The sequence below is a fragment of the Notothenia coriiceps genome, unplaced genomic scaffold (genome assembly GCF_000735185.1).
Source record: "Notothenia coriiceps isolate Sejong01 unplaced genomic scaffold, NC01 NC01_scaffold00001675, whole genome shotgun sequence".
NCBI classification, from domain to species: domain Eukaryota; kingdom Metazoa; phylum Chordata; class Actinopteri; order Perciformes; family Nototheniidae; genus Notothenia; species Notothenia coriiceps.
In genome coordinates, this window is record NW_011334376.1 from 3,940 (window position 1) to 15,682 (window position 11,743).

The 11,743-nt window shown below is 41.4% G+C and overlaps 1 protein-coding gene across 1 annotated transcript; it reads left to right on the forward strand.

Moving 5' to 3' along the window:
* Positions 1-1,057: 1,057 nt before the first annotated feature.
* On the forward strand, positions 1,058-10,746 carry LOC104963327 (uncharacterized). The gene is made up of 4 exons (XM_010791905.1): positions 1,058-1,256; positions 2,137-3,136; positions 7,382-7,609; positions 10,708-10,746. The coding sequence occupies exons 2-4, from the start codon at positions 2,258-2,260 to the stop codon at positions 10,744-10,746; spliced, it is 1,146 nt and encodes a 381-aa protein (XP_010790207.1). The 5' UTR covers positions 1,058-1,256; positions 2,137-2,257.
* Positions 10,747-11,743: the final 997 nt, after the last annotated feature.

Sequence of the window (11,743 nt, forward strand, 5' to 3'; positions counted from 1 at the left end):
TTCATTCCTTCCTTCCTTCCTCATAAGCTATTTGCACACCTGTTTCTGGTTTCGTTTTTCTTTTAATATCCTTTGTGCCTGCCAGTTGTTCTGCATGCTTTGATTTAGTAGACTTATTTTTAGTTCAGTATGCTGTGTGTCTGCTGAACTCATCCATGGCCTTTGCCAGTTATTCGAAACGGTGACACAGTCAGTGCGATGATACACACACACACACACGCGCGCGCACGCAAGTATTTCATTGAAAAGTGTGCGGGATGAAACCCTCTTTAATGGTCACACATGCAGAGCACACAGCACACACAGTGACATTTGGCCCCTGCATTTAACCCAACCTAGTACCAGGAGTCTAGTACTAGGAGCAGTGGGCACTGGCAGCTATTGTACAGCGCCCGGGGAGCAATGGGGTGGTGTATGGCCCTCTGTATACCAACTTGACCACCAGCTGTTGATTTAGTCTTAAGGATCATTGTGGTAATACATTCAATATAAAATATAAAAATAATTGCATCTTTATGATGAATTAAAAATAATATCCAATACAATGATCTCTACTGGTATCATCATCTCGGGATAGTTACAAACCTCTGCACTAGCAGCAAATAGCCACTAGTGGTCGTCCATCTCACATAAGTTGGGTGGGTTATGTGGCCTTCAGGTGGGCTAGTATTGTCGAAACGCATCACAACCTTACACGTTTGTTATTAATACAGACACTGGAGGCAGAACTATCTATTCCAACTTTTAATTTTGGAAGAAGAGGAAAAGGCAATTGGTAGACGGTGATAAAATCACTTAGGCTATTTGAGATGAGATCTGAACACTTTGAGACACAGCACATAACTATTTGTCTTGTGTTGTTGCAGGATATATAAATCTATCAAGCCTGAATTTCAAAATTGACTTTTTTAAATGTTTTTTTGGCATAACGAAGGTGATTTAAATGCGCGATAAGTTGTACATAAGCGTGTTGCAGCGGGTCTTTAAACGACGAGACAAGACACGTGAAGACGTCCGTGAAGGCAGCACGGTGTGCACGGGCCAGCACCATGAAGCTGGGCACAGACCGTGTGTGACCATAGTGTGTGACACTCGGAGATAAACAAACCCCTTCGTGTATGACTCCGTGGACCTTTAACAACCAACGTAAACAGTCACAATGTTGTCACAAAGCTACATTTAATGTTAACAAAAGTAACTCGGTTGGAAAATAGTGACTCCGTTGATGAAAACTTAAGAGTTGAGTCCGCTGGGAGGTGAGTTTCATATAAGTTGTTATAACGGTAAGCTAACACTGGCTAACAGGTTTAGCTAGTGGTCAGTGTTGTTCATACTCTAAATACTGCTTTTACGTTATTACATAGCGTTTGCTACATTAGAACCGGCTGCTTGAACAAATATTAGGTTGCTAAATGACGCTAGTTAATTAGCTGTGTACCGAAGCCCCCCACCAGTGTAATATGAACCGTACCATATGAATGCCACTACATTGAGTTAGTGATGGGTAAACTTGTCTACTGTAATGATAGCCACTGTGAGTAATGTGGCATTTTTATTGACCGGTTCACTTGTTGCATCCCCAGGTCTCTGTTTGCTCCTAAGCATAAGCTCTGTTAATCGCACCTCGTGTTGTTTTGTTTATATTTGCTCAGCTGTTTAAAGGTAGCTCTGTCATCCATCTTTATCACATGAACATGTGTTAATTTGTCCTGCTTTAGATAGAAATAATAAACACAAAATATTACGTGTATATTTACAGTGTTTATTTTCTGCGAAGGCATGGACACTTTTGTGTATCTTCATAAACTATCAAATTATGTTTTGGTTTGACTGAAAATATCCTAGGTAGCTGCCACATATTCCTTTGCTCACTGCATAGAGAGAAACATCAACATATATATATATATATATATATATATTTGATTGGTTAATTCATTGTGCTTCCTATCTGAAGCTCTTCAGAGTGATGCCCTATCATTTTCTGCATGTTCCTTCTAACAGAGATGACAAATACTGAAATCCAATGCAATGTTTCAGCTCCTTCCACTTTGCTGAAACATTGCATTTCTTGTTATAACATTAATCTAAGACTCCTTTTCCATTTCTCTCACACCCTCCTCTGTCTCATCTTTCCAGTGACTTGGTGTGATAATTGCATGCTGCATGTCTGATAACCATCCATCACCTCACTGCACTTCCTCCCAGTTCTGATGCATGGCCCCCTCATTAGTAACGAGTACGTCTCACCGTTTCTCGCATGTTGTGCTGTGAGAGTGGCATCATGAGGAAGAACTGGGATAACCCTCTGGCACTGTCATCCAAGAAAACATGCCAGGGCCAGAAAGACTATGGACGAGAGCTACAGAGGCTGCGTGCTGTTTGGGAAGCAGAGAAGAAGCACACGCAGCGGGCCCGTGGTGAAATCTCTGTGGAGCTGAGGCACCTGCGTGAAGGAGCAGAGAGGGAACAGCAGAGGGCTGTGAAGGAACTGTTGCTCAGGCGAGGGTGCAAAACGGACTGTCGCGCTAACAACAAGGTGAACATTAAAGACAGTAGACGTCACACTGAGGTCGAGTCCACAGATAAAGAGGCGTTTTGTTTGTGTGGTGGAGAAACCTACACAAAGCTACAGCAGTTATTGCTGACGCTGTATGAGAAGATAAATGGTGAGCAAGCAGTCTATAAGTTGCATCACAGGCAGGAATTTGAGGTAGAAAAGGCGGTCTTCCTCTGCCACCTGCTAGATGCCCATGGAAGACTGTTGCAGGGGAGGCAAAGAGCAGGACAGCTCAGCTCCATTTCTAACAGTCTCTCAAGATCTCAGGGAGGTGGTACTAACTCCTATCAGACCAAGCCTCTCCTAACCTGCTCCAGAGCCTTGCCCCATACTGCCTCCCACTCACAGAAGAAGAACACCAAACAAGATCTGAGGGAGCTGCCTTCAGGGAGGGCCGTCTGTGCAGCTGACCCCTGCCCCTCCACTGCAGTCGTGGACACCTGTCAGAGCGGCTCGCTGACTATTTGTCACCCTCACAGCGCTCCCCATGCAGGCTTGGACCACCAGCCCCCCTACTGCGCTGAGTCCTCTGGGTCAGATGAGTCATCGCCCCCCAAATGCATGGACAGAAACATGGAGGTAAGCTATTTGATATCTTCGCATTCTACACATTCTTCTAAAATTAAGCTAGTATGAAAGTCAAGTATTTCATCAGTGTGCATTTAGGTTTGTAACAGTATTGGAATATAGAAGTGTAGTAGTGTATGACTCTGAATCCCTAAGGAACTTGTGGCGTTGCATTTATTTTCGACAATATATTTATATCTCCTCATTCTGTCAGTCTGCCATCCCATTCTCTATTTAACGATATTTAAGGATTGCTTTTCCACAAACATCCACTACTGAATGATGAAACCTATTGATTAAGTGGCCAACATTTCAAAGGTCAAGTTCACTGTGACCTCACAAAAAAAGAAGTTTTTGCATAGGAATTCATGTGCACATTTTTGACACAAATCACACACAATTTCACACAAATCTGAAATATGATAAACCATAATAACTACATTTTGGAGAGACAAAAACTGCCTCTTGAATGATTGGCGGAGGAAACAATAATCAATTAAGACTTTTTATGAATGGATCCTTGGGATAGCCTGAACCAGGAGATGTTATGATCACAGAGTCCACATTCTATACAAAACACCTGAGGCCATTATGATAGCATCTTTCTGTTATTTTTGGCAAATGGTGCATAGCCAGCAGCAATAACATGGAGAACTGAACAACTGGTAACATTTCTATAAAGAGTTTGTTTAGGTTGATAAGCAATTGGGCTCAAGCTAGTACAAACAAAAAGAGGTTGCAGCTTTTTAGGTTGCCATTATGATGTGGAAATTATTTAAAACAACTGGTGTGGTGTGGTGCAAAATATATGGTGATGTCAGTGCTATGGTTGTCAGAAAAGAAACATTGTGCATGGAGGAGGAGTTGGACTGTGTGGGTGGATCTGTTTATGCCTGTGGTTGGAGTGGCAGAAGTGGGTCAGCGTGTTTCCATCTCTTACATTTTGGATTGAAGTTTTGATAGAGGAAATTGAATAATTAATCAAAGCTCCCACTGTGTCTAAGCAGCGGTGCCCACTTGCCAAGACTCACATTTCTTGCATGTTCTTTCCCCTGATTTGCACAGCAGTTTGCATCAGGGTGAAGTCAATGTCTTAAAACCAAATGGGAGTCCCCTTTTAACAAGAATGGACTCCATTATTGATGTGAGTTTTGAATTGTCTTTTTAAACTGTTTAAAAATGCATCTACTGTAATACACTGTAGAATATCTTTTATATAACATAAACCTGACATTTTTTTCATTTCTTGAATGCCACTTTTTTTGCTTTATCTTCATAAGGTGTTGGATAATCTTTTTTTGTTTTAAGATTACATCGAGGAAAATCAATTATCAAAATTGTGTTGTATAACAACACAGCACCAGGCAATTAGAAAAAGGAAGAGTGACCGTGGCGCATCAGGATTTTTATCGTATAGCTATTAAAATTTCCTGTTTAGCTTTTCGCGAAATTCCAAACGATCTCACAGAATTCTCTTTTTCCTTCCTGTTCTAATTTAATGGAGAACATCCAGCATCCGGCTTTTCAGGCTCATGACAGGCAGACAGGGAGACCTTGTCAGAATATGTCAGTGTGAAAGGATGTCAATACCGCTGAGCCATGATGGACCTGTCTGCAGCTCAAATCTGTACGGAGCATACAGTATGCTGTTGGACATGCTGACTATAAGCTGTTCTTAGTTTTATGCTCAGTGAAATATCCTGAATGTTTTCTGTGTATACGTGTGATAAGTACACTTGCTTGTTCCAGTCTTCAAAATTAATTTTACAATTGAGTTTTTTTTATTGGTTGTTTTCCCTGTCAGCACTTCTATTCCCTTTTCAGAGCGTACAATATTCTCAGAGGAGCTGAAGCAGAATAGAAATAATGCTCAGTGCAGTTCACGTCAGGGTGGGTTTCAGTCTTTAGGCTACTATAAAGTCATGGTCTTGTGAGCACGCTGTAATTAATAAGGGAATATACTGAAGCTGTAAAATGCAGGGCTAGGGGGAACTAAGAAGCTAATTTCTTTGGGCGTGATTTGTCTAGCTCTTCTTTCTTCTTTTAACCTCACTGTCTATGAAACACAACCTTTTCTCCTGTTACTGAGAGAACATACTGTTCATGGGTATAGGAACACTTAAATGGGTATGAACTTTCATTTTCACAGTGTGCAACTTTAAACGATCTCTGCGTTGAAGGAATTGTAGAAAAATGCTCATGGAATTTTCTTTTGACAAATGTCTATTTTTGACTTTGCAGCACCCAGGCATGGGTTTTCTAACATTGACCTTTTAAAGGCACAGTAGGTAGATTGATGATCCTCTAACACTTTAGTAAGCTTTGTGTCTGCAACTAAGCAAGCACAAAGATTGAAAGTGCATTTTGACATGCTGTAGAGGAGTTAGGTTGGATGTAATGAGTGTTACAAATTTGATAATGTGCATATTTATATTTTATATTTCATCAGTTCCAAAGGGCTCTTTAAAAAGGATTGCCTGCTTTCCTGGGACAAGTTAAATGCCATGTTACGCTAGTAAATTAAAACACATAAATCTTTCTGGAGCTGATAATGGAAGCATTTATGAGTCAGACATATCTTTAGCATTGCTCATTTATAGTACTGATTGGACACTCACAGGAAAATGGAGTGAGATACACATGCTTCACTAACAATATCATGGCTGACTGATGATTTAACCAGAAGCTATTCCAAATAACTTAACAAAGTATTCCCCCTCCCATGCCAAGTTCTGGTTGTGTTAAGGCGATTTATTAAACTGCTTTGCACATTTTATAGATGGCTAGATAGATGAATGATGATACCTTCCAGCAAGGCTTACATGTTACTTGTAAACCATCATTGAGTTGTGACATAATTGGCTATACACTTACTGCTTTATTTCTTTTGTTAATGTCCCTGCCCAGGGCTAAATTCTGAACACATGAGTAGCCTTAAGTACCTTGTTAGACCTCTTATTTCTTCTCTGGGGCACAACTGCAGTAAAACATGAGAATTAGTCTGAACTGGACACACTTGTTCCCCCGTCTGCCTCCTGCAGCCTCCCTGCGTTGCAGTGTGTGCCGCCTATTGATTGTTCAAGAGGCAGCCAACATCATTCCAGCGTCATCTCCATGGAAACGAGCCCTAGTCGCGGTAATGATTGGGCCCCGTCTCAAAGCCTGCCTTTTTGTGATAGGACGGTGGAAGCAGTCCTCCCTACCCCCTCCTCACAGCGACACTCGCCGTCTTACACACACACATTTCTCCCTGCATCCTCTTTCTTCACCTTTATTGCGCTGTAACCGAGATGGGATTAACCAGCCTGTCGAGTCTTGTTGCATCTGGATGAAATGCTTTTTGACACAGCAGCATCAATGAGGACGGACTCCCAGCTGAAGATGCAACATGCCACCCACATCTCAGCGTCACTGAGAGAACGGGGACCGGATTGAAAACCCCTTAGTTGAATCGTTCTCTTTTTTGTTTGTTTTTTCCTCCATCGCACATCTTTTCTTGTTTGCTATTTCGTTTGGGCCTACATGCACTGTTTGAGCGTTACGCACGTTAAGTGAACTGCTGTGTCTTTTCCGTTTTCTGGAACTAGTTGTGACGAACCCCCGTCAGACGGCAGAGCCATAAAGGCATGAAAAAACTGGCTTTGACAGCGCAGTGAGCAGGACTCTGGATCTGAATGAACTAGAGAAAGCTCAAGAATGCTACCAGGACGATGACATTCACTAAATTGCATTCACCACACATGAGGCCGAGAATATGTAAGGTCCCTTTGGAGCTGATTGTCCTCATTTTGGAAAGCGTCACAGCGCAGAGAGAAAGGAGGACCTGATTAATCTTTTCTACGTTTTCCTTGGATATGCCACAGAGACTCTTGCTTTTAAAATGGTTCAGGCAAGGAACTTTACCAGTGCTGTTTATGTTAAACTCTCCCTTTTTATAAGGATTTACTTATTTGGCGCTTGAGGTTGAGTGACCGACAACCATGACAATAACAGTCTTTTGCCTGGCTTCAGACACCTTACTTTAGCTGTAAACAAACCACTACAGGTTATGAACTGCTGGAGAAAGGAAGGACAGTGACATCTTTATCATTTTCAAGCCAGTCTGTCACAGCTGATCCATGTAATTCTCCACCAGCAAATGAAAAGTCTGAGATGGCCCGGTCTTGGCTGGGCACCTCATTTTGTCATATTGATCTCGTCTGTGCTGTTTAACTTTGACACAGAGTGATGTATGACCTGTGCACTCGGCCTGAGCAGCCAGAGCCTGCACCAGCACACACAGACATGGAGAGCCATGAGGAGGACCAAGCTCTCGGGCAACAACAGTCGGAGTTGACGAGGCCCGAAGAGCAGGACAAGCAAAATGGGCTTGTGGACAAGGCAGTCCCAACCACAACTAATATCACAACTACATCGTTGTTAGGGAAAAGGCACCACTCACTTTATGCAAACCTCAATGGTTTTGAAGTTGAAGGCGTACGCAAGGTGAGTGTGGAACATTTGTTGAGTTTCCTGGATAACTCTTGATTGTTAACCTAACCATGTTTGTGGCCTGGAAACATCCAAGAGGCGTCCCACTAGCAAGTAGCAGCCATACATGTATTTTTGATGCCCAGTCTTTCAAAAAAAAACATTTTGATGACAGATTTTAAACCAATACCTAAACTATGGTTGTGGCGTTTAAATTGCACACTAAATGATGGTTGAAATGTCTTGATATTGAAGTTACAGCATTGTTAGGAATACGTTTTTTACACTGATACATTCGAGAAAATATAGCAAGAGTATTATTGGTGTTGGATCCCAGCGCTGTAGTAGAAACAGATTGTTCATCACGTATTACGCTGACCTATTGCAACCTTGTCCTTGATTTCACACCTCTGCATATCCTGTTAGCAGAGAAGATCCAATAATCATAGCCAATTGAAAATCAATAGCAAACCCACCAGAATACCGCGTATCTGACGGTCACAAATAAAAATGTCCAGAAAACTCGTAACATCTTGATGATTGATTGAGAGTGGTTTAGCAGGCCTAAACACAGTAAGTAGATACAGTATAATGGTTGCAGATAGTGCTTCGAAAACAGGCCATACAATGTCTCTATCCAAACCTGTAAAGAGCAACGCATGAAGGCTTCTGAACCAACTTTATTTGGGTAAGCTGCCACTCAGTAACCGGCCACATACACTATACGTACATATGCTTTTATCTGTTTTTGTCTTTTCTTATGAAAAAGGATAGTCAGAAAATGTTCAGCGGTTGGCTAACTACATTGAACAAAAAATATAAACGCAACACTTTTGTTTTTGCTCCCATTTTTCATCAGATGAACTCAAAGATCTAAAACATTTTCTATATACACAAAATAACCATTTCTCTCAAATATTGTTCACAAATCTGAAAAAACCTGTGATAGTGAGCACTTCTCCTTTGCCGAGATAATCCATCCCACCTCACAGGTGTGGCATATCAAGATGCTGATTAGACAGCATGATTATTGCACAGGTGTGCCTTAGGCTGGCCACAATAAAAGGCCACTCTGAAACATGCATTTTTGCTTTATTGGGGGGGTCCGAAAACCAGTCAGTATCTGGTGTGAGGGTTAGGGTTAGGGTTAGGGTAATGTTGTGAATGGAGTGGCCTGTGTTCATCGTCCATAACATACACATCTGCCCATACCATAACCCTACTACCACCATGGGCCACTCGATTCACAACATTACCCTAACCCTAACCCTAATCCTAACCCTCACACCAGATACTGACTGGTTTTCGGACCCCCCCAATAAAGCAAAAATGCACGTTTCAGAGTGGCCTTTTATTGTGGCCAGCCTAACGCACACCTGTGCAATAATCATGCTGTCTAATCAGCATCTTGATATGCCACACCTGTGAGGTGGGATGGATTATCTCGGCAAAGGAGAAGTGCTCACCATCACAGATCTTTTCAGATTTGTGAACAATATTTGAGAGAAATTGTTATTTTGTGTATGTAGAAAATGTTTTAGATCTTTGAGTTCATCTCATGAAAAATGAGAGCAAAAACAAAAGTGTTGCTTATATTTTTGTTCAGTGTAGTTTACTCCAAGCATACTTGTTTGAAAAGGCATGCCAGAAAACATTTGGCAAAATGTTTTCTTTATCTTTATTTCCTTGCTCTACTAAAAATATATATTTTAACCACCTTTCTTCCTTTGTTTGATGGATTTAATGTTGCCTCAGTTTAGGTAGACTTTCATCATCCTCCAAGGTGGTTTGGTGTTTGGTACATTGCCTGCTATTTTCCCCACCCCCCCGACATTTCATTACCAGGGCACCACAATCGTAGTAAAAATCCTTAATGAACTGTCAACACAACACAGGAGAAGATCGGTGGTCACAGAAGCTGGGAGAGGACTTCAAATTATGCATTATAAATTTGAATTATTAGGCTATTTAAGCCCAGTGGGGGCTGGGAGGGTGCTGTCACTCATAGATTATTGTCCATAATTACACCATTATTTGCAGCAGGGGGTACCCTGATTGTCCTTTTGTGTTTTTATGCCAACCAATACTTAATGACAGAGTTTGGTATGTGTGTGTATGGCAAGATATAATGACATCATGTCCTGCAAACCCTCCTTGGCTTGGTTATAAGTGGTGTCTATATATAAATATGGCTTGTGTTACTTTGTAGGATGATGTTAATCATCAGATCTCCATGATCCAGTGTATCTGAACCCACACAGCAGAAAGCTTATCCATACATCATTTTCTACATAGTGCTGTTAAAGGACTATCTTGGTTTTATGGATTGACTAAATGTTTGTTTATAATCTAAGATGCACAGGAAGCCAATGTAGTGCCTTGGGTTCAAATCCCACCTGCAGCCCTTGGCTGTTGTCCACTCTCTCCCTATTCCAGTCTGTCATCTCTATTTAATAAAAAGGCAAAATGGCCTATCTTTAAAAAATAGATGAATTAACTGTGAAGAGGTTGGTTTTGGGAGAAGTAGGGATTCATATGTTACTGTTTTGATTTTGTGATTGCCGCTGTGTTGCGTTTGATAGGTATCTCATCCTCATTTAGATCATCTTTAAATGTGTGCAGGCCTTTCTCCTTATTATCATTCATTCAGTCAACATTCTTGTGCTTCATGGTTTTATGCCCATGACACCAAAATGGTCTGATAGAAATATTCAAGCGAGCCATTTTAATTGTTATATTATTCTTGGTGTGACTACTCCAGTGGTTACAGTTGCATCTGTCCTCTATAACCATTCTAGGAAAACAATTAGGCTTACTGTGAACACAAATAAAACAAAGCGGTTGTAAGTCTTTCCATTCCATGGTAAAAAGATCCTCTGAAGGCTAATGAGCGTGTTGACTGTGTGGTCCTCTGTGGTCCCAACTCTTAAACACCCGTCTACATAACATATGGCTGCCTCTCCAGTGATTGATGGGTTTACACACTCTCAGTTCCAAATGCAGCCACAGAGAAGAGGTGGTGTACAAGCAAAACCCTATGGCTCCTTAATAACTCCCCTAAAGCTAGTCATTTCCCCCCTAATTGACCCTTTATGTATCTGTGATCCCTCCAGGTGATTGTGAAACTTAAGGCACAGTCTGAGCTTCTTTGAAAGTGATCTTTTAAATTGTAGTTTCACAAAATAACAGTTGTTTTATATACTTTATCTGCAGTGTCTATTAGAATCTTATACCTTTGCCCAAACAGTCTCCAGCTGCTGCACAATCTGTGACTCTAAAGTTATTGCTCAGTCTTTAGGAATACCTGATGACATCGTTTGACTTTGGAGAATGTGCAGGCATTATAGCTCTGACAAAGTGCTGAAGCTGCGCTTTGTTGGTTTTTGGGGTCATTCTGTTCACCTTAACCTTAGCTAATCCAGTTATATCCCAAACGTAAGAGTATGTGTTGTCAATCTAGCATCAGCTGTGCTGCTGTTTAGCCTGTTAATATATGCTTTGTTACCTTGTCAGCTTGTCACCTACACTTCTGTGGATATAAAACTGATGCTCAGCAAAAATCCTGGAGAGCTAGTTTTCCCTTGCTCAAAGCAGCGATAGAACAAGAGCAGTCAGGGTAATCATCAATCAATTAATCAATCAATGTTTATTTATATAGCCCAATATCACAAATGTTACATTTGTCTCAGTGGACTTCACAGTTTGTACAGAATATCAGTATGACAATACGACACCCTCTGTCCTTAGACCCTCACATCGTACAAGGAAAAACTTCCAGAGAAAACCCACAGTTTAAAGGGAAAAATGGGAGAAACCTCAGGGAGAGCAACAGAGGAGGGATCCCTCTCCCAGGACGGACAGACGTGCAATAGATGCCGTGTGTAAATTGAAAAGATAATACATTTGCAACATAGGTAGTCCAAATGTTTGGAAATGCATGTGTGTATAATAGGAAGATGAATCCACGAGTATATCCATCCAGGACGACTCAAGATCCAGGACTCGCAATCCATGACACAGGACCGCAGGATCATCCATGACTCCGGATCCCGGCGTATATAGACACCAAAAAGAAAGAAATTTGGGGAAGCTGGGTTAATCGGAACATGAGAGTACACAGGTATAGACAGAGAGAAGGAAGAAGTAAGA